General features: G+C 35.7%; 2 protein-coding genes across 2 annotated transcripts; both read left to right on the top strand.

Moving 5' to 3' along the window:
- Positions 1-327: 327 nt before the first annotated feature.
- Positions 328-2,654, top strand: LOC132039651 (cucumber peeling cupredoxin-like). Its single transcript, XM_059430153.1, has 2 exons — positions 328-636; positions 1,894-2,654. Exons 1-2 carry the CDS (start codon positions 456-458, stop codon positions 2,466-2,468), a joined length of 756 nt encoding a protein of 251 aa, XP_059286136.1. The 5' UTR covers positions 328-455; the 3' UTR covers positions 2,469-2,654.
- An 18,612-nt stretch (positions 2,655-21,266) lies between these two features.
- On the top strand, positions 21,267-23,122 carry LOC132039652 (umecyanin-like). The gene is made up of 2 exons (XM_059430154.1): positions 21,267-21,544; positions 22,672-23,122. The coding sequence occupies exons 1-2, from the start codon at positions 21,346-21,348 to the stop codon at positions 23,040-23,042; spliced, it is 570 nt and encodes a 189-aa protein (XP_059286137.1). The 5' UTR covers positions 21,267-21,345; the 3' UTR covers positions 23,043-23,122.
- The last annotated feature ends 1,546 nt before the right edge of the window (positions 23,123-24,668 follow it).

The following is a 24,668-nucleotide window of genomic DNA, read 5'->3' on the forward strand; positions in this document are numbered from 1 at the left end:
ATGCATGTAAATATCATGTATGAATGAATTTTTCTCCATTTTGACTAATTGGTGCAGATAGACTAAACCCATAGATATTAATAGTACTATTATATTCATTTTGTAGGAAGTTGAGATTTTGGCAGAGTTATTGGAACTGGTCCAACATCCAATAAGGAGCAGTTCAACTCCCAGTCATGCCACTTGTATGGACAAAAATCTTTCTATATTCCACCAACTATCCTAATTTTGCTCAATATATTTCTTTTTGTCTTGGTCAAAATTTATCAACATATTCAACTGAAACATCCTGGATACTTCCACAGACTAATTACAACTATAAATACAACTTTGTATTGCACAAATATTCTAACAGAACTCTGAAACTTAACAGCTTTTTTATACAACAGCTACAAAAAGGAAAGTTAAATTATAGCAAGAAAGATTCAATTGGGGCTACCTGAAAACACATAAAGATGAAAATTGCAAGAATTGCTCTAGTATTTGTGGCTGTAATTTTGGCAGTGTTGCCGGGGAATATAGTAGCAGTTGATCATGTGGTTGGTAATAGTACGGGTTGGAGAATTCCCTCAGGTGGCCCTGCAACTTATGCCAATTGGGCTTCAGGACGTACCTTTAGAGTTGGTGATACCTTAGGTATGTATATTGTTACATATTTGTCGCCTTTTTCACTTACATGGTTAACACGCTATTTGAGATAGCTGAAAAGTGGTGTAACGGTAGAAAGTGCTTAATCAATAATAATAATAATTCCTTAAAAGGTCGTTGCTAGTACGTTTATTATAGTTACTGCTATACCTTAGGTGTCAATTAGCAGTCGTAAGACCGACCATGACTTCGTCAAAAATAAGTAAATTCGGAATCTTATTTGTTTGAAAGGTAACTTGAATTAACAGTTAGGCGTTCCAATACAACTGATTTGAAGGAGCTCAAGCAACTCTATATTTTTCCTTTCTTGTTTAAAGTTAGATACCAAGGTAGTTGGTTTATAGTATAGAGATGACTAATTTGGCTTTGATTGCATCTATATATTACTCATTGGTTTCGATTTATATGAACGGTTTAATTAGCACGTTTAGAAAGAGGAAGACTTTTGAAACTTGTGGTTCAAAATAAGCGTTGAAAATTTGTGTGTGCTGTAAAATCATTCATAAAGTGAATTTGTTTTAATTAAGAAAGAGGTAAATTCGTTTTGCGCTGAACTAAAAAAGAAATAAGTTCAAACAAATTGAAACAGAGGAAGTATTTAAGTGGAGGTAAAAATTCCATGGATTCATGCCAAAAGAAATTACTTATCTATGTTGGTAATGGAGTAGTTAAAAGTACTTTTTGTCATGCTAGAGCCATCAACGTGTCAAAGTTTAAGAGATCAAAATTACGCCTATTTTCTATTATGGGTACATGATCGTTCATCCTAGTAAAACTTAGTTGCTATAGAATCTTCTGAAAACTTGTGGAAAGAAGAACAAAAGAAACAAAAGAAGATTTGATTTCAAAAGCAATCTTTATATATGCTATGCAATTTCCTTGAGAAAAACCATCAAGGTTAACTATTCACATGTGCATTCTCCATCCATGTCATCAATAATCATGTCATCAACGTCTGAAATGTCTTCTGAGAATCTTTTAGTCCTGCCAGAGATTTATATGTCACTAGAAAATGTCGAGAACTTCTAGTGCTTTCTATGTTTAGTTTTACAATATTGACCTGAAATGTGCTTAAATGAAACAACAACGGCAGTGATGATTCATATAGTTGACTTTAACTTGCTTGAGATTGAAGGATAGTTATTGTTGTTGTCATCATGAATGTGACATTTTGACTCCTAAAATGAAACTTAATACTTGAAATTCTTTGAATTAACTTGTAATTTCTCAATTTCAATTGTGCAGTGTTCAATTTTGCTACTGGAGCACATGATGTAGCCAAAGTCACAAAGAGTGCATATGATTCTTGCAGCTCCACAGGTCCTGTTACTCTTATAACTGTTGGACCAGCCAATATCACTCTCAATTCCACAGGAGCTGAATATTTCATTTGCACTTTTGGCCAACATTGTTCTGCTGGCCAAAAACTAGCCATCAATGTAACCGCTGCTTCCTCTCCTACTCCTAGTCCCGCACCATCACCCGTCCCTACCCCTACCCCATCACCCGTCCCTACCCCGACCCCGACCCCTGCACCGACTCCTTCCTCAACACCGTCCCCGACCCCAATGTCAACGCCAACGCCAAGTCCATCACCATCAATGGGACCATCTGGACAGTCTCCTAGTCCTAGTGGTGGTGCGGGAACTCCACCATCATCCTCACCACCAACTGGACCGGTCACACCGGGGACTACTCCTCCACCCATGACACCAAGCGATGGTCAAGTTCCCCCACCGCCTCCAAGCTCCGCCACTAGGAACTTCTTTGCTTCAGCCTTGGTTATGTTCATGTCCATTGCTATTAGCATCATGTGGTAGATTCCTGTATTTTTATACATATATAGATGACTTTTTCTGTCACGGAGAGCTTCTTGTGATTCCAGTGTTTGTATATTTTTTTTTTTCTGTTTACATATGAGTTGATATCATGATAGGACATGATCATTGTTTACTTGTACTATTGTTCATTGATTGAGTAATTATTAGTGGTTGTGTGAGTTTAAATAGGTCTCTTTTTTTAGTTGTGAGTAATTCAGTATTCCTGAATATTTTCACCAATTTTAATATCTTCCATATCTTTTTGATAACTAAGACATAGAAATGGTGATTTGAACTGCCAACATCACAATACCAAGAATTAAAACCTCCCTGTTTAATCAAGACTCCTACTCCAAGAATGGTCAAGAAACTTTTTCAGCTACTCTTCCCAGTGGTTCATAAAATATATTGACCTTTTAATTTTATTTTTCCAATCCAATATAATGGAAATCAATTTGGGACATATTTAACAACTCAAGACACACAGAATCCTATCTCGCAGTTTTCAGCTCTAGTGGGATCACAGAAGCAGTAAAGAGTAATCCACCAGTGATTTTGATCCTGCAATATTTGATGTAATCCCTATTAAAATGCTTAAAACAACTTCAGTCCAGAACCCTAGACAACAAATTAACTATTGGGCTATGATAGTAGTAATTTTTTTCTATTTCAAACACTAAAACTAAAATACTACAACTAGGCCCAATGGCTAATTAACTACTAATAATTAAATAACCCGACCCGGACCACTGACTACTGTGCCAAGGGTCAAGAGTTGACGGTCAACGTTACGTTCTTCCCAGTGGTTCGGCTGGATCAACGACAGGACAGCAGCGGAGACACCCTTTACTAAGAGATGTCATTTGATACTGCTTTGCAGAAAACTTTCCTTACATGTGTCTATAAATGAAATTATTTTAAGAATAATATGTATGTACACAATTGGCCAACATTGGTTGAACACAATATACACTTTTTATGTTAGGAAAAATCATTCTAAGGCCACATGAGCACAAGCAACCAACAACCAAGTTAAAAACACATCACAGAGTCACTTACAAGTCACAAAACACAATATAAAACACTATCAAATTATTTAGGTTCGCTCATTTCTAGCCTCGGGAAAGTACTAGACGGGTAGAATAGTCAAAGCACGCATAACGACCAAGCGGGTCGTTACATTAGATACCAGTTGAACAATCGGTTCGTGGATCGTTCGTCCACGAACCGACAAAAGGGAAAGAAACAAGAGGAAAGGTACCTAACTCAGTGAAAATATAGTGATACTTATTATGCATATCTGACTTGGTCTCCCAGGTGTCTATTATTTGGACATTTGAAATATTCTTCCATGACCTCGAACCTCAATTTCTTTCGACCTCAACTTATGCTGCTTCCCTATCTAATATAGCAATAAGCTCTGTCATCTAATAAATCGAATCCCAACAAATAATATAGGACCCACGTACAGGATAAGGTGCCATTTCAACATAGATATGAAATCTTGGTATGAACATCGGACAAACACATGGAAAGCTAACTAATATGCTACCTCTTCCTGGCGATCGAGAATCTCAAACAATATATCTAGGAATAAGCTTACCTTTTTCCCAATCTCATCACACTACTAATGGGTGAGACTTTCAACAACAACTTGTTCCCCGCTACATAAACTCAAGATCCACGGACCGATCCGCATACTCTTTTTGCCTACTGAGTCTAAGAGCTTTCTTGAATCATCTTGACTTTATCAGACTCTGTATCGGTACCCCAGGTCTTGCCCTCATAACATGATAAGTGATCTACTTTCTCCTTCCAAATATCAAAAAGCCATAGCAATACTCGAATGATAACTATTATTATAAGCGAACTCCGTCAATGGTAAAAACTTATCCGAATGACCATCGAAATCAATCACACGTGCACAAAACATATCCTCAAGAACCTGAATCGTCCGCTCGAACTGGCCGTTTGTCTGAGGGTGGAAAGTTGGACTACGGTCCAACCTAGTACCCAATTCCAAATGCAAATTCTTCCAGAACCGAGATGTTAACATCTTGTCCCTTTAGATATGATGGAAATAAGAACCCCATGCAGTCTAACAATCTCACGAATGTAGATATTGGCTAACTTCTCGGCGTTATAAGTAAGTTGGATCGGAATAAAATGTGGAGACTTAATTAATCGTTCGACAATGACCCAGATCGAATTAGACCTACCCAAGGTCTTTGAAAGACCCACCACAAAATCTATGGCTATCCTCTACCACTTCCATTCAGCAATGGGCATCTTCTAAAGAGTACCATCGGGTCTTTGGTGCTCATACTTAACCTGCTGACAATTTAAACACTTGAAAACATAATTAGCTATATCTCGATTCATCCTACCAAATGCTTAAGTCACGGTACATCTTCAGCACCGGATAATAGAATATCTAAACTGGAGTCCTCTAAAATCGTCTGAATTAAGTTATCCACTCAAGGAAAGCATACGCGCCCCTTAATTTTCAACACGCCCTTTTCATCAATCACGGCTTGGTTGGCCTCACCACTCATTACCTTATTCCGAATTTTGCTTAAACATGGATCATCACATTGTTTTGCCTCAATCTGATCTAGAATAGTTAACCTCGACTTAATAAAAGCCAACACTCTGCTAGAACCGGATAAATCAAGTCTCACAAAACTATTAGCAGGAATAACCTCCATGGCCACGGACGCTCGAAGTGATCAAACGACCAAGTTATACTAGTTGACTTCCTGCTCAAGGCATCACCACTATGTTTGCCTTGCCAGGATGATATAAAATAGTAATATCATAATCCTTCAACAATTCCATCCATCTCCGCTGCGTAGAATTTAAATCTCGCCGAGTAAACACGTGTTGCAGGCTATGATGATAAGTGAATATTTCACAACGGACGCCATAAAAATAGTGCCTCCAAATCTTTAATGCAAACACCACTGCTGCCAACTCTAAGTCATGAGTAGGATAATTCTTTTCATGAATCTTCAATTGCCTAGAAGCATAGGCAATAACTCTCTTATCCTACATCAAAACAACACCTAAACCTGAACGAAAAGCATCACAATAAACTATAAAATCCTTACCCTCCATGAGAAAAGCAAGAATCGGTGTTGTAGTTTACAAAGTCTTGAGCTTTTGAAAGATCTCTTCACACTCATCGGACCACTGAAAAGGTACCTCTTTTTGAGTCAAACGGGTCAAGTGTGAAGCAATGAAAGAAAACCCCTTCACGAACCGACGATAGTAACTAGCCAAACCCGCGGCGTATATGGATTTCGTCTGATGTGGCTTAGCGCAATCTGTCAATCTTTTAAGATCAACCATAATCCCCTCTTTTGAAACCATGCCCCCGAACGGACCCATCAATCGGCAAAATTCACACTTAGAAAATTTAGCATACAACTCCCTATACCTTAACAATTCCAGGACAACTCTCAGATGTTTTTCATGATCTTCCATGCTCTTCAAATAAATCAATATGCCATCAATGAATACAATAACAAAAGAATCTAGGAATGGCTTAAAAATTCGATTCATCAAGTCCATAAAAGCCCATTAGTGAGCCCGAAAAGATTTGAAACTCATAATGCACCATATCTAGTCCGAAAGGCCTTTGGGATATCCTCAGCCCGAATCTTTAACCGATGGTAGCCCGATCTCAAGACAATTTTAGAGAACACATATGCCCCCTGAAGCTGGTCAAACAGATCATCAATGCGAGGATAGGATATTTATTCTGGATGGCGACTTTATTTAACTGGCGGTAATCAATGCACATCCCCATCATCCCATCCTTCTTTTCCTAAAAGCAAAGGCCCCCACGGAACGGCTTAACGAATAAAACCACTCGAGAAGGTCTGACATTATTTCAATTCTCTCAACTTTCGCCATACGATAGGGAGGAATAGAAATGAGGCGAGTCCCCCGCTCTAAGTCAATGCAAAAATCAATATCACGGTTTGGTGGCATACTGGGTAAGTCCGTAGGAAACACCTCTGCGAATTCACAAACTACAGGAACCAACTCAAGTGATGGAATCTCAACATTAGTATCATGAATATACGCCAAACAAGCTAAACACCCCTCTCAACCGAGATCTTAACATCATAAGAGATAATTTTCTTTGGGAGGGATTAAGGTTTCCTTTTCAAGAATCCGGCATAGCTAAAGTGACGATTTTAGCGTGACAGTCTAGAATTGTATGGTAGGGAGCTAGCCAACTCATGCCCAGAATAACATCGAAATCTACCATGCCTAAAATCATTAAGTCTACCTAGTCCAACGGCAATCGAGTTGTAACGGTCTCGAAGATCGAAACACTTTATCTATGGCGGATCTCTGACCATAATAGACACAAGAGTAGGAGCATTAAGTAAGTCACAAGTCGTATTGAAACTCCTAGAAAGGTAAGTAGACACATACGAAAACGTGGATCCCGGATCAAATAGTCGACAATTTGCCTTGACGATAGATCGAGATATATTGTGATAAGCATCATCAGCCCTGTACCTAGCTAGCCTTGGCATAGCATAGAAATTGTCACATCTTCTTATGGGCACCGACCCGTAAATGTGAGCCGAGCGAACCGTACGGAGTCCTCTTAAATCGTCCGAAATTTTTTTTTTTTTTTTTTTTTTGAAACTTTAAAGCAAACGTATTTAATAAGATTACTCGTATATAATAAGACTTTTCGTTGTCTTTAAATCAATTAAAATATATAGTATACAAACTCATATCATAATACAATCGGTTGCCCAAAACCCACGACTGCCACTCTAACTTCAAAACAAGACATCATGGCATAGCACGACAGAGAACAAATGGAGTTTGCCAACTTTCACAAAACATCTTCTATCCCAACCTCCATGGCCACAATCTGACGCGGCATGAAGTGATCAAACGAGGCCCCACGGAGAGAATGTCGAGTATGTAAGGCATAAATGATAACATAATAATATGCTACATGGACGATATAATAAGAAAACATGTAAATAAGAGGAAAAGGATCTTCAACAATTCTATCGAGGCGGATCTGCGTCGCTTTTACCTTTATACATACATCCGAGTAAACACGCATCACATAATATCATTAGCTCGCGTCCGGGGTAATTATCTCGTGCCGCCCATAGTGGTGGTCGTGCCAAAGGCCAATGCAAACACCTGTAGTCCGGTAACTTGCTAGGCCGTCATTCTGCAAAAATCAATATATCCACTCTCTTATCCTAATCAAAACAACACTTAAACGGAGCGACGTAAGCATCCGATAACATATAAAACCATGGGCGCTTTATCTCTCCGTGAATAAGGCGAGACTATCACGATAACATATTATGAGAGAACATAGAACCGGATCATGTGAAAGTCGTTTCATATACTTTGAACCTTTGAAATAGTCATTATCCAGTCAAATAGGATTAAAAATCAAGAAATAGAAAATTCTCATGTCACGAACCGCCATAGTAAGAGCCAACTTGTGTAGTCATCATGACTTTTTCTCATATCGATCGTCGTTGCCATCATAAAATCATAGTCGCGTTTATCATAAAAACTATCAAAAACGTGAAACTAGGATTTTGGAGAAAATGAATATTTTTGAAAACATTTATAAACTTTTAAGAAGGAAAGTCGAAAAAATCATAATTTCTAACTTTTGAAATGAAGACATTATGAGCATTTATAATATCCCTATACTTAACAATTCAAGGAAAGACAACTTAGCTTAACATACCGTTTTTCTATGATCTTACTAGCTACGCTTATTCAAATAAATCAATAACGACAATCGAGATTCATCGACATATGTCTTGTCTTAACTCTAAGTACATTCGACTTGATGACCCGAAATTCATCAAGTCCATAAATATATCGTCCGAGCATTAGTGGCTCGGCCAATTCATCCATTAACAAGAATCCTACCAACTCGGCCAAACTAACAACAATGCCAACAATCTTACTAACAACATTCCATTTATATTCAATTCAATTCGATGGTAATTCAATTCAATTCACATAATCTTTCAACCACTCAATCAACATTTTACTTTACCCGAAACCTTCCAATTCCACAACAACTATACATTTCGTCATCATTCATGCATACTAACTCAACAACAACCTTCCATCTTCATTACATAATTCATACGACACAACCCCATATCAATTTACATTAACTTACCAAAACACCTCTTATCCAACCATAACCACTTCTTACATATTCTCATGAATCTAAGAATTCAAGCTACACATTAACTTCCTCAACATTCAAGTAATGATTACGACTTTATTTTAAATCATCAAACCTTTATTTTTCTTCACGGAATCTATAACACAACAACAAAATATCAAATGAAATAGTCACCATAACTTGCCAAACTAAGTCAATGCAAAAACAACATTCATGCTACATAGAGTTAGTCCATTCTTACTACACAACATCACACATACACGTATACATATACGACCACACACCAACACACATATTTTCATAATTTTTGCCCATTTCATTATCACATAATCCATAATAACAACAACTAAAAATGCCAAGTGATTTAATTCATCATTTCTACACCACACATGGCATATACACGCTAAACACAACACTCCAATTTCATGGTTCTAATTCACTTCCACACACTACAACATGCATAAAGCATCTATAAGAACACATAATCAAGATTAAATCTCACCTTCCACTTATCTTCTAGGTAGAATCCCGGCAAATTGGAACAACAGCGGTTTTCTCGCTCCAACAATCCCCCACGTTGGCAACCTTTCAATTAAGTAGGAAACTAGCCAGGAAAATAATTTTTCCATGACAAATCTCACATCGAAATCCGTGACCATTCTTTTCTTTTCTTGTTCTTTCTTCTTTCTTTCTTTCTCTCCTTAAAAGATGATCACCCCTTCCATATATATATATAACATAGGCAACGGTGGTCACATGCCACTTTATCTACCAATTTTCTCTAGATTATTCCTTTCTTTTCAATTTTCTTGAATACACAAAATGATTTATTGTGTCATCTTCTCTTTTTTTTATTTTATTTTTTGTCACATGGAATATGGCCTTTTAGAATTTTCATGAACCTTTTGTGAGATTACCATTTTGCCCCTCAACTTTTCTCAATATTACCATTTTACCCCTAGCCTTCCACATTATTTTATTGGCTATTAAAATTCTCTTTACCCTTAACCTTTCTCAATATTTCATACCACCAATGTTCATAAATAATATTCATAACCCCTCGTGCATTAAAATAACTCTTTAAAAATAATCTTGTCCTTAACCTCACTCATTGTCTGTAACATGTCCGACTCAAATACAGAAACGGGCACACGCCTACCACTAACCTAAGAGCCTCCACGGTCCCCCTGAACTTTCTGAGCACCACCCCTTCCAAACTAATAACTGCCCCTGTTGGGCTGAGCACCACCTCTACCTATCGTATGACCACCCCACCCAGTCTGAGCGTGGTTCCTACCAAAAGATTCCCCTTCTCTAACTGGAGCAACTGGGAGCCTAAAATTGACCACTCTGGTTACCATGCCTAAGCCTAGGACAAAACCTCTTGATATGCCCCTGCTCACCACACTCAAAGCAGGCATAATAAAGAGTAGGCCTCTGAATTGACACCGAAAAAGCTGAAAAACCTCCCTGATCTGGAACTCGGGCCGAGAACCCCCCGCTCGGTCGATAGAATCGAATGACTCCGTACGAGCCTCTAATCGAAGTCGGCATAGTCTGCTCAACCTAACGACCTGAGTAACTCTGGGATCCATATCCCTTAAAAAATGTACCATTGAAACTACCATCTTTTCGGGCCTTCTTCTCTGCATATTTGTTGTAGTCATCCTGACGGACACCCTCAACAGTCTTCACGTGATCCACAACCTCCTGAAAAGAACAACTCCTGGTCACCAGCTTAAGAGTCGACAACTGAAGGGCAGTATTCAACCCCTTCACAAAACGTCTAACCCTCTCCTCCTCAATGGGTAAAAGCTGGAGAGCATAACGAGCCAAAAAGTGAAAAATGGACTCGTAAGCAGCAATAGAAGAGCTAACTTGCTCAATATTACTGAACTTATCACGCCTCCTGTCCCTCAAGGTACGAGGAACATACTTCTCAAGAAAAATCTGGTAGAACTGAGTCCAAGTCAACGGAGGCAAATTCGCTACCCTACACTTTACAAATGCTCTCCACCATAACTTGGCATTTCCCATGAGCTAAAAAGTCACAAACTCTACTCTATACTTCTCAACTGCACCCATTTTATGGGTCCTCTCGTGGCAATTAATAATGAACTCACAAGCATCCTCTGCCTCAGTACCATAGAACTCTAGAGGATTTATTTTAGTGATACCTCCAAAACAAATCGTGCTCATCACCTGTCATCACCGGCCCTCCCACTAGCCTAGAAAATAACTCAGGTCCTGGGGCCTCATCCAAGCATGGAGCCACAAATGCGACGACATGTCGTGCTCTCCGGCGCCCGGAACCGAGCTCCGAGCGACCACCCGTTTTCGCAACCATATTACCCGCTGTCGGTAACACACCGCTAAGCCTCGCTAAGCCATTCAATAGGTTCGACTATAGACTCGACAAACCGTGAGTACGACAATAATATCCGAGCCGAGCTAGTCCGCCGCAAACTCTGCCGCTTTATCTGGAATTACCTGAGGCTCAGGGGACTCAGTGCGTTGCTGACCAGCCGCAGGAGCCCCACCCCTGGATTGTGCTGCTACTCTCCTGCCTCTACCACAACCACGACATCTGTCCTGGCCTCCTCCACTAACTGCGGCACAGAGGCCTGACCTCCCCCGCGAGTTGCGGCCCTAGCGAACAGTGCGGGTACCTCGTTAGCTGCTGCTGCCGCACGAGTCCTCACCATCTGTGAGAGAATAGAAAGAAAAGTCACATGCCAATTTGAATCATTCAAACACCAATTGGAATCAAGTAGCACGAAAGAAAGAAAGAAATTAAAGTTTCCTAGTGTCCCATAGCCTCCCGAAGATAAGTACAGACGTCTCCGTACCGATCCGCTAGACTGTATTAGACATGTCCTTGTACGACGAGATCAATGATCCTAAAGCTCCGATACCAACTTTATCATGTCCCAAACAGACGTGAGTGGCACCCACACTGGTCTTATAATGTGTGAACCAATACCTTAACCCATTATCAAGCCAATTTAAATTACTTAAATCAATTATAAAACATTCCTTACGAATAATGGAATAAAATATCTGACAATAAAATAAGTAAATAGCAAGTGTGGAAATCTAGCTATTACATCCCTAAAATCTTAAAGTCACCGTATAAGGACTCTAACCAATAATGTCTAAAAGAAGAGATATTGTCTAAAAATAAACACAATGTCTAGGTGAAAGATAGACATCTGAATATAGAAAGATCTTTAGGCATCATAACACGGATAGGAGCTCACCCTCTGATCTTGGTAACGAATAACCTCAACTAGATGCAAGGTATGGAAGACGTCTCTGGCTCAAAATCTATACTCACGAAAAAAAGTGCAAAAGAAATGTAGGCCAGTACAAACAACACGTACTGGTAGGTATCATAGGCCGACTAAGATTAGTATCATGCATACACATATAAAATCAATGGAATAGGCAGAAAGCACAACAACATAAACCACAATAAATATCCTCAAATAAATTTTTTTCAAACTCAATCATCAATTATTAACAATGAAACACCAATGCTCAAGCCGAAAGTAGTAAAATAAATTATAAAGTTTCCAGCTCTGTACACACATGCTAAATGGTAATGTTTTCCCTAAATAGCCATGACCTATAAGGGACCCATGGTGTCCATGTACCACTCATTTTGGAATGAACCTTGGACCACGAACTGATAACTAGGCTACATCGTCACCCCTATCAAATATGCCGTAAGAGATGTATATGTTCCATATTCATCATCTTCGATAAATTCCTCATAATCACATCACAAGAATAGCTCAAATAGAATTGTCAAGTCAACACCAAAGAAGTATAATCAAATAACACAAGCGACAATAAGACTCACAAATAATCTGCTCAATAATAATATAATATGTAGCTATCATTAATTCATCTATGAAGGGTATTTATGAACACCTCCCTTTCAATAGTCTCAAGAACACAATTCAAGTTTATTAGCCTTAACAATGGAGAATCACTTCACATAATTAAATCATACGACTAACAACGATCACCAAACCCCAAGTCCGAATACCTAGATATGCTTTCTCCCATAAATTCTACGACATATACAATCAACTAATCAAATTCTAACTCAAGTAAACCGTAACCTACCTCAAGGCAGATTTGAGCAATGAAGTCACCTCACAACAGCCTTTCCCTTTTGCAATGCCTCAGAACGGTTAAAGTCTAGAAATCATAATGCTAAGTAAGTAATGGAGTATTAACTCAATTTATGGGTTCTATAATCAATTCAACCCTACAAATCTGGTTTTAGCCAAAGTTCCCACTTTCATTGGAACCCGAGGTCTCAACAAACAATTTCTATCATTGGATATCCAGTTCTCATGCTATGACTTGATAATATCTACTCTTAGATAATTAAACAACAATAAACAATACCCATTAATATTTTAGTGTTTTCTTGGTATTTGTGTTCTACCCTTCAATTCCCATTAAGGGTCTTTTGATTGAAACAAGAATCTAATGTAAACATTATACGAAGAAAGTTAGTGATTAAGGTTTACTTTTAATGGAGAATAGTGTCCTAGCCTTAGAAAGTCGCCTCTATGCTCTTGGGAACTGTTTTGGGGATTATGAGACGTGTGGGCACGAAATAACTACTTAAACTCGTCATTAAACTTAAGTAGTCTTCATTGTAGCGACCAAGGTTTCACTGCAATGAACAAGCGCTTTGCTGCAACGAACACTGGGAAAATCCCACCCTTCGTTGCCTTCGTTGCAATGATCTCCTTTATCGAATGCAACGAGGCCTTTTTGACCAGTGAGCTTGGAATTTCACCACTTTTTATACTTAGTCTCTCAAAATCATTCTAAGGCCCTATGAGCACAAGCCAACCAACAACCAAGTTAAAAACACATCACAGAGTCACTTACAAGTCACAAAACACAACATACAACACTACCAAATTATTTAGGTTCGCTCATTTCTAGCCTTGGGAAAGTACTACCAGGGGTAGAATGGTCAAATCACGCATAACGACCAAGAGAGTTTTGCTTGTGCTGTAAAGTTTTGCATACTCTACCTACAGGTAGAGCTTTGCATGCAAAATTCTGCCTGAAGTAGAGTTTTGCATGAAAAACTCTGCCTAGCTTGCGAATCCAAACCTCTACCTTGCAATTTTTTTTTTTTTCACTGAGCTGGGGTTCGAACAAAAAATTTTGGGATATTAGGCGAAGGTCAAAAATTAAAGACCCCCAATTTGAGGGGCAAAAATTAAAGACCAGCGCTTTTGAAGGGCAATTCGCACAAAAAAAATGTAGGGTCAAAGTCCAAATGACCCGTTTAGGATCTTTATTGTGTAATTGGGTCGAAACTCTAGCCCATTAACTTAGCATACAATTATGAAGTCTTTTAGTTTAGGGCCAAGTGCACAAATAGCCAATTTCGGATTGCTATTTAAGTTGGGAAAAGGACACTTCCTAGCCATTAGGAATTTGTTTGGCCCATGTTTGGGCTTAATACCGCGATTCGGCATTTTGGCTCAAACTATTCCCAGGAGCTAGCCCAGCAGCCCATTCACTACAAAACAAACAAATAAAAAAAATCCGACTTTTTGTGGCGACTAAAGTCGCCGTTAAAGGTTCATTACAAAAGGATCATAATTTTTTGTATCGACTTTAAGATCAAAAAGTTGCCATTAAAGGTCGAAAAAAAAAATCATATTGAGCTTTCAAAAAATATCCCAAAACATGTATAGTATGTCTATATATAGTAAGTATATGTTGATTGAGCCTTCAAAAAATATCCCAAAACATGTAGAATATGTCTATAATTAGTAAATATATGTTGATTATTCATTTATTAAAAGAAATTATACAACAATGATACATTTTCTAAACACATACTGTAGCAATAGATATTCTATACAACAATGATATAGTTTCTATACATTTGATAGATTTCTCTATACAACAATGATACAATTTCTATACATATGTTGAAATTAGTTTAAAAAGGCTAAAAATGAAATTATTTTATAAAGGCTAAGAAATGTCTTTTAAGCTTCTTGGGCCGTTCGATTGTCAATAATTTGGGCCGGATGATCATTTCTGTCCTTTTCCCAATTAAGTTTCAGTAAGGGTTTGCAACCAACCATTTAAAAAAGGGCAGCCAATATTTCCTTTTCTTTCCTTCTCGCTTTCTTTACCCCATTCTCTTTTGCTATGTCTTCTTCTAAATCCCTTAATTTGTTTTCACGATACAAAACACTCTCTATCAAAGAACTCATTTCTTTTCACTAGTAATTCACAAAACTGATACAACTCCATATACCTTCAGCGATAAAAGTTTTGTCACTCTCATCTCAAAGACCCAGAACTCATCCAGACTTCTCCTCTTTTAGTTACAACGAAAGCTTGGAGATTTTTGGATTTAATTTCTCTACAGAATAAAGATATACAAGCATGAAGTTTGATATACAAGACTGAAATTTGAATTACACAGTTGAACTTCGGGGCACAGAGTCCTGGAATTTTTAACTGAAAAACTGATCCATAGGGCATAGTGTCCTGAAATTTTAAACTGAAAAACCTGACTTCAGGATACGATATCCATGAAGTTTAATTGAAGAAAGAATTGAATTTAAGGACACTAAAGCTGAAGATTCTTAAGTTCAAATTGAAAAATAGAACTTAAGGATACAGTGTCCTGAAGTTTTGAACAGAAAAAACCGAACTTAAAGATAATGCCCTGAAATTTTGGACTAAAAATATTTAAATTTCAGAACACAATGACTTGAAGTTTTAAACTAAAAACTGAACTTTAAGACACAGTGTCAAAAGGTTTTGAACTAAAAAAGCAACCTTCAGGAGATTGTGACAGTGTCCTGAAGTTTTGAACTTGAAGCCTGAACTTCAGAACATAGTGTCTTGATGTTTTGAACTAAGAGGCTGAATTTTAGGACACGCGAAGGAAGCTAAAAAGAAGCATCATCTGCCAGTTTTTTTTTTTTTATTTAAAGTTGTGACTAAATACTAAGTAATTTACAAGAGCCGAATAAAACCTAAATCTAACGGTCCTAAAACTAGCTACATAGTGATATTTCTACCTTGTTTAGGGGTTTAGGTTATGATGTTTTGATGAAAAGTTTTCTTGTGAGAGAATCCCTTTGCGGGATTGACATTTATCAGTTCACTTCTCTTCTTCCTTGGATGAACTCTTGTAATTGAATTGCTAATTAGTTCGTTCAAGATTTAGTTTACTTGTGTTGACTAATTACTTCTTCTATTTGAATCTATACTTTTTTTCTTTTTGTAGATCTATCTTAGGTTGGGTTAATTGATAGTGTTAGAAAGGTTTAAAACTAATTAATACTTGTTTTGTGTTAACCCTAGCTAATTAGTTGTAAAGTTTATATTTTCATCTTCATATAAGTGCTATTGGAGGTTATTGATTTTCCCTCAATTTGCTTGAAATTTGGGAGTATTTTCGGTAGTCACTCTTCGCTAACTCTTTGGTTTTTCTTTATTCCTCCACCTCCTCCTTTGCATCAAGATCCATCAAGTCTAGGACAACTATATTTTTCACGTTTTCTACCATGGTTAATTATTACCTGTGACATCTAGGTAAATTCTATATCGAGAAAACACATAAGAGATATTGGATATTTAAGGATACAAATTAACCTTAGACCTAAGTGACATGTTTAAAAGTCGTGCAGGCTGCCTATGCCCATGGTAGACAACATTATTTGTTGGTTAACTATTATAAATAGTATCAGAGTCACTCCCCATTCAACCTCGGGTGATGACGGGGCAAACCTCAGATTTCAACGGAGTTAAGTATACCAGATATAAGCCCTAAATCCTAATGACGTTTTTAAAGTCGTGCAAACCTAGACCCAAAATATATAATGTCACTAGTGTGTTGGGTTGTTACATTATTGTAACATTAAATTCTTAGTTTAATTAGAAATTTTCTAAAACAAAAGTTATGTGACAATAGGGCCAAGATCTTGTTCTGTTGGCTACATGATGATGAGTTGAATGAGACCAAAAAAACAGATTGAGCTGAAAATTTGTATATATCAATGATGTCTTGATTAGAATAATGACTTTATCCAGATTGATGAGTTAGCTTTATCCAGATTGATGAGATATACCTTGTCTCTGTCCTAGATAGGTAAAGTTCTTAGATAAAATATCTAAAATAATTGGATTTTATCTTCTTCCTCTTTTTCCTCCTCTCGTTCTTCTTTTGCAATTTTTTTTTTTTTTTTTAAATAACAGAAAAACTGGAATTGGTCAAGTACACATTTCATTATACATCTTGTAATATATATTTTTTTCCTATATATTCTACCAACCCTTAAGCTATTATTTTGGGTGCATCTATGTTTGTTTGAACTTTGAATTCTCCCCCATGCATGGTTGACTTTTTGTTCGAGCAGTTGCTACGAATTTTCTTGAATGCCTATTTTTTAAATTAAAGCATATTGATTTATGTACGTATCTCTTGAAACAGGAAACACCGAAAACAACATTTTCTGCATAAAATACCAGCGCAAGTACGACTTTAAAATAAAGGACCTTTCCATCATTATATTATTCCTCCATCTTTTCTATTCGTAGTTCAATATTTTGGCACTTAAGAAAATTATTTAACAGAATTAATTATGCAACGACAGCATACACCCAATGAAATCCCACAAAGTTGGATCTGGGAACAGATTTAAGGAAGAAATCGGGGTAGTTTAATTAAATAATCAGTATAATTATAATGTTTATTTAATTAAATTACCCTGATTTCTTCCTTAAATGAGTAATTAAGGATTATATGCCTTTTGGAATAGTGAGGATCGAATTGAAAAGAAAAAGTATTTAATGTCTTCTTAATTTTCTGAAGTGACAAATATTATGGACCACTTTTTTGTGTGCTAAAATGACAGATAAAAAGGTCCGGATGCAATACTACTTAGATAAAACCGTCGATAATTAAGATAACTTTCCATTTTGATAAAGACATTTACCAAACTCATAAAGAACTCAAATCTAATTGTAAACTAGCTGCTACATATTCGTGTAAGCGTACGCACATATGCAATATCCACCATTTATGTGAAAACAACTACTAGTACTTCAAAAAAAAAAAAAAAAAATCATCGGTGAGTGTCATAAACGGCACTAAGAATGTTGATCAATACAAAATTTTACATGTGCTGACATTAGCTTTAAGAACTCTAACGACTCATTTATTTGCACTTGAATGTTTGAATCTTAATTGTTCGAACTTCAGTCATTAATAAAGTGTATTTCTTACTTAAATCTGAATATTAACTATTTTGATCTCATTTATTAAGTGCAATAATTTTTTATACCCGAATCTTAATTATTTTAATTTTAATTTTTTAAGTGTATTTATTTTCTTTATCTTACAATTACTTTATGTGTATGAATATGTTTCAATTATTAGGATCTTATAATAAAAATTTAATACCATGAAGAAGCTATTCATTCAAGGATTTGAAGGAGAATATTTTATTGATAAACTTTATGAATCTCTAAACGCTCTCTACAATCTCCACGACATAAAATAAATAGCAGCAGCCCTATTTATAATAGTATAAAACCTACTTTAACTCAAAATAGGAAAACCTATTCCTATATTAATTTGACTATAAATCCTAACTAGACATGAATTAAAATATCAAGTCCTAACCAATTTTGGTTTCCTACAATTTTGAATTATTATTTCCAACAGGATTGTTGTAAAGATAACATTTCACTACTATTCTATTCACTTTATTCATCGTTGACCATCGTTGCCGGCCCGCCACCATTATTATCACCGGGTACAACCATTATCCTCAGCCACAACCCACATCACTACCATTAATCACCATAATCAACTGACATCACCACTAACCATCATTTATATTCATTATCACCAACAACCAACATTACCACAATAGCCACCAATTATTATCGACAATCACCAACATCTATATATCGCCCACCACTACCATCAGTCATCACAATCACAATTAGTTGTTATTATCATTTACAAAATTATCATCCGCCACCATCAACCATTATTGTTAATCATAACTGCCAGTCACTATTGTCACTAGCTACGTACCTACAACAACTACCACCAACCAACACCATCATCAACCACCAGCCCCAGTCTGCACCCATAATCACCAACATTAGGCGTTAGCCACCATCACCACCAATCGCCAAATAATTTTTTAAAAAGTATTTTGTTGATTGATTAGTATTTTATATTTATTAATTTTAACCAAATAACTAATTACAATTAAATCTGTCTTAAAAAAAAACCCCAGCAGGACCTGAATTCAGTTTTCATTCGTAGCAAAAAAAAAAAAAAAAAAAAAAAAAATTATTAATCATTTCTCAATTAAGCGGACGATTTTATTAAAACACAAAAAATGAAATGGCCGATTTAACAACTCAGCCCCCACCCCACGCGCAAAATGATAATAGGAAGACATAGCAAAAGGTTAGCAAAAGAAAAGGACGTAATAACTAAAAAAAAAGGTTCTGCAAACCTTTTCTTATAACAAACCACTCTACGAAAATTATCTTAAATTCGCGAGAAACATATATAATATTGTTACGTGCCAACGTCATAGACTAGTCACATAATCAAAAGCATGCACTTTGACATTTATTTAAAAGACTTATAGTATTGAAAAATGCACTATAAAAACTACTATACCAGTTTTGGACACTATTTTCTTATTAGTCGGTTGAAAAACAAATATTAATAACTTATTATAATTTTCATATTCTCATTTACAATTCTAATTAATGACATACTTTTATAGCCACAAAAATATCATGACACATTTAAACTCCACGCCAAGAAATTTGTTGCTCCCAAACGCACACTCAAGAATACGCGGTCGTACAAGTAATATAGGATTAAAGTCCAAATATCGTACCCACAGAACTTTTGATTAACTATTTACTAAATTAAACGATCCTAATTATCTAAACAAGAATTAAAACCCAAAGATATAATTATCAACTAACTAAAAATAAGAGGAAAACAAATAATGAACTTCAACCAAGAAAGAGCAGATTTTTATCAGAGAAGAGAAAGATCTAGGGCTACGACCACTAACAATCCAGTTGAGTCGTCTAATCGTTCTACCTATTTTATTTTTTGGGTTACTAGTTGTTGGGTTTATGTTAACTTTATGATATTCTTTCGAACTACTCACAAGCCTGTAGATGCTACTCTTAATATCTATATTTCTATGATCGCAAGAAGTAACAAGAATGCATTTATATCTCCGTAACCAACTAAGTAGGGCTAAAGGGTATATTTCTATCCTCAGTAGCGAAACGATTAAATCGAACAAACTCTATTTATTCTTATTACGTACGTGAGTTCCTTCTTTCAAGTCCAACTCACGCACCACAGGTAGTGTCTAATTAGTAATCAAATAATTAAATAATTAAGCACAAGAATAAATAAGCAACCCAAAAGATGAAAATTTAATAGATAGAAACAATCGTCAAACCACAACTTTCATCATAATGTCAAAATCCTAGAACTAAAGAGTTTAGCTCTACATAGACATGGAGAAAAAATAACAAATCATCCAAATAAAAAACGTAAAAACGAATATTACAGAGAAGAGAAGGTTAAACCCTGTAACTACGGCTTCCACGGCGGCTCCAACCTCTCTCTATATCCAAAGTTCTGAACTAAGGGTTTCAAGTTATCCAAAGTTATGTAAAAATCTGTTTATGAACTATTTATAGGTGTAGGAAAAGACCCAAACAAAATAACCTAGTCCAAAAAAGAATTGAAAAATACACTGTATTGAACCAAAGATACGTACTGTGCGTCGCATTAGGCATATATTCCAGTGGATTGCTGCCAGTTACGTCTTCAGTTGCTTCCAAAATTCGATTCTTGGTTTCTTTGCACTCTTTTATTTTCAATTATTGCAAAATGATTGGCCCAATCATCAAGTAACCATGACCCATCATTACATTTATTCTTTGAAATCACCTTTCCAACATTGGCTTCTTTATTTCCATCTTCTCAATTTCAACACGTTTTATCTGGTTTTGATCAAACTTTCTTCATCTTCACACCGCTTTATTCCTACACAATAAAATATAATATTAAGCACAAATCAATAAAATAATACTCAAAAGACAATTAAAAGTACTAGAATGTAAGACAATAATGGGTAAATATATGCATTTTCGACCGAACATAAAAAACCGTCTCACAAATTAAAAGGGAGGGATCAGTAATTAAAAAATAGAATAGGTTCATCATCTTTGTGTAAAATTTTTATCTAACCAAAGAATATTCAAACCATGAAAATAAACTAGATAATGTAACATTTTCTAGGACCGGCATGATCCAAGAAATATTTTTAATCCACAAACCATTGACTAATAATTATGCTAAATTCTTATCTCAATTGATGTGAAAATTTTACCTTACACAGAATCCAAGTCTGACTTTTAAACTTATTAAACAAAAAAACTATCAACTACTCCAATAAGGCATTACCAATGGCTTCTTCTCTATTTATTCAACAAAAACACAACGCAAATTTGAACTACTACAAGATACATAACTAAACGCAGGGGAGACCTAATCCATTGAGAACATATAACAAGTTAAGTGAGATGGAAATTATGGCTACAAAATTTGGTTCATGTGCCAAATTATTGTTAGTGTGTTTGTTGTTTGCTTGTGTTATTGAAGTTTCAGTAGGAAGAACATATACAGTTGGAGATAGTTCTGGTTGGCAGACTCCCCCTAATGGTGCTGTTACTTTTTCCAACTGGGCTAACCAACATACTTTTGTTGTTGGAGACGTTCTAGGTAAGCATATATATCTTCTATGGTAATTACTATTGAGAGTCTACTCTTTTTCTGGATTTAAGTTATATATGCTGACAGTGTAATTATTTTTTACATTATTAGTGTAGGTTAACTTGTGGTACCAATTATTCTTACTTGTCATTAATTAACTTATAAGTATTCTGATTACGTAAATATATATTTCGACACCATCATTGCATTGAACTTAGCCACCCTTGGTTTATGCAAAACAAAGTCTACACAACAATAGGGGTCTTCTTATTTTTCCTTCTAGCTAGTATTCATTGATATTGAGATGTGGAACTGTTGATTCATGCTTTATTCATAATCCAATTAAGTACTTCTATTAGTAATAATTATATTGTTGGTGGAAGTAGAATTTCTCAAAAGATAAGAAAAATAGAACAATCTAACTGTGATGACATCATTAATCAATTATATACACTTGAAAGACAAAGTTGATCGCACAATTTTTTTTTTTATATCAAAAGTTGTCTAAGTGTACTCTGTGTCGTGGAACCAACAAAGAAATTCAGCAAATTATTGCATAAAAAAATTTTGAGAATTTTTTACATAACAAAGGAGCACTGAAGTGTGTTATCGTGTCTAAACACAACGAGCACTAAAGTGTGTTATCGTGTCTAAACATAATTAAGGAGCACTAAAGTGTATTATCGTGGATTGATGGTGTGATATTATATTCGCACCATCATGTCTAAATATATGGAAATGAAGATAATAAAATTATCATCTGATTCCATTTTGTATAATATTATTACTGCTTAAGGAAATCAATGCTTTATTATTTACAACTTTTAATATATTGCATGTTTCGTACTCCCGCTAGTCACACTTTATGTGACATAGAAACTATTTAAAGTCAACAGAATTTTTCTTTGACCACAATATTTTTAAATGCATTTAAAATATTTTAAACTGTTATTTATTTTGACTTATTGTATTTTTTATGTAGCTTCTAAATGTATAATTTTTATTTCAAAAAGTTGAAGAATAATCGTCCAAATTTACACCAAAAATTAGATAATTTTAACCTTTGTACTTAGAATCGTGTAGAATCGAGGGAGTACTTTTTATGTACTTTTAAAAAAATTGCCAATTTGATGCAGAATTCAATTTCCAAACTGGAGTACACACAGCAGCCAGAGTAAACAAAAATGCTTTTGATACATGCAACACTGCAAATCCTATTGATAATGAGACAGATGGTCCAGCAGATTTCACCCTGGATACTACTGGAGAGTATTATTTCATTTGTACCATCCACTGCAACCAGGGACAAAAATTAGCTATTAACGTCACTTCTACCGGATCTCCATCCGGCTCTGGCGGCAGCCCTTCTCCCGGATCATCTCCGGCGACGCCCGGTGGTGAATTGCCTCCTCCACCGCCATCGGGATCCGTGTCGACCAGGGTGGTTGCCACAGCTTCATTTGTCATCTTAGTGCCCATTGTTATCATCAGTGTACTTTTGTCTTAGTGTTAGGCTGATACTGAAAATTACTTGTTGGTGTTTGAAATTGTTTTATGAATAAACATGTTTGGTTTTGAAGCGTTGAACCTGATGTGTTTTGGTGAAAAAATATTGATAAATACTTAGCTTATAAGTATTTTTAATATATATCAAACGCATCAAATAAGTTAGAAAGTGTTTATGAGCTTAGCTAAACACGCTTTTAGTTGTATTTTAGTTTTGGTGTATGTCCATATATTATGGGAGTGCAGAGGCAGAGCCAGGATTTAGGGTTTGGGGGTTCGGAAAGAAGAAGATTGAATAGGTTTTGGGTCTTTGTAGGAATCTAATTTTTTGATTTGATTTTTGTGAAAGAAACAGAGGACCTTTTTATTTTAGAATGAAATGTTCTTTTTGCGTTTTTAATTTTCAATCTTATGTTTTCAATTTTTTTTTTTTTTTTTTTTTTTAAAAATCTGCATACATAGCAGAAAGGGCAAAATGTGTGGCAAAGGGAAAAAGTGTATGTACTTATGTGTGCTTAGCAAAAAACAAAAAGGACGTTGAGAGGAGGGTTCGAACCCAGCTCTCGAACGCGGAAGGCTTGTCTGCCTTCTTGCTTACCACTGAACCCTTAGGGTAACCTTCTAAGTGTGTTTGCACTTAAATAATTATATACATTTACTGGATATTCTAATACAAATACAGGATCTACGCAAAAGCTATTGGGTTCATCCGAACCCCTGTATTACACTGTAGCTCTGCCCTGTGGGAGTGCATATGTGTAAATGTAGTATTGATTTTTTAGACTTGATGAGCATTATGTATGGATCTCTTGTTTGATTCTTGATTAAACATTTTAGGGAAAAGGACACACAGTGGCCATCAGAAATTTGTTTGGCCCACGTTTGGGTTTAATATCGTGAGTTGGCAGTTCGGCCCAAAGTGTTATCTAGCCCAATAGCCCATTCATTACAAAAATAAAAAAATAAAAATCTTTTTGTGGCGACTTTAGATCTAAAAATCGTCACTAAAAGGTTCACTACTAAAAGAACAGGACTATTTGTGGCTAGTAAAGTCGCCACAAAGATTAAAAAATCGCCACTAAAGATCGATGAAAAAAATTCATATTGAGCCTCCAAAGAATATTCCAAAACATGTATAATATGTGTATAATTATTAAGTATACGGTAATCAAGCCTTTAAGAAATATCCCAAAACATGTACAATATATGTATAATATGTGATGTGTATAATTAGTAAGTATACATTTATTAAACAGAAATTATACACTAATTATAGATTTTCTAAACACATACTGCAGGGATACATATTCTATACAATAATGATACAGTTTCTATACATATGATAGATTTTCTATACAACAATGATACAATTTCTATACACATGCTGAAATTAGTTGAAAAAAGGCTACAAAATGGAAATGTTTTAAAAAGGCTAAAAATATCTTTTAAGCTTCTTGGGTCATCCGGTTGTCAATAGTTTGGGCCGGATGCCCATTTGTGTCCTTTTCCGAACATTTTATGTTTTTGTTTATTGAATTTGGATGCGTCCGCCAGCTTTAGTTTTGTTGAAACATGGATATTAAAACTATTTTTAACAATTTTAGTTTTTTATATTTTTAATATTTTT

The sequence above is a fragment of the Lycium ferocissimum genome, chromosome 12 (assembly GCF_029784015.1).
Source record: "Lycium ferocissimum isolate CSIRO_LF1 chromosome 12, AGI_CSIRO_Lferr_CH_V1, whole genome shotgun sequence".
Taxonomy (NCBI): Eukaryota; Viridiplantae; Streptophyta; class Magnoliopsida; order Solanales; family Solanaceae; genus Lycium; species Lycium ferocissimum.

What these genes read in the sequence shown, in the direction of transcription:
- LOC132039651 (XM_059430153.1), top strand. Translation starts at nt 456, where the DNA reads ATGAAAATTGCAAGAATTGCTCTAGTATTTGTGGCTGTAATTTTGGCA. An exon ending in TAGAGTTGGTGATACCTTAG is followed by an intron (nt 637 to 1,893) that starts GTATGTATATTG and finishes TCAATTGTGCAG; the next exon opens with TGTTCAATTTTGCTACTGGA.
- LOC132039652 (XM_059430154.1), top strand. Translation starts at nt 21,346, where the DNA reads ATGGAAATTATGGCTACAAAATTTGGTTCATGTGCCAAATTATTGTTA. An exon ending in TGTTGTTGGAGACGTTCTAG is followed by an intron (nt 21,545 to 22,671) that starts GTAAGCATATAT and finishes AATTTGATGCAG; the next exon opens with AATTCAATTTCCAAACTGGA.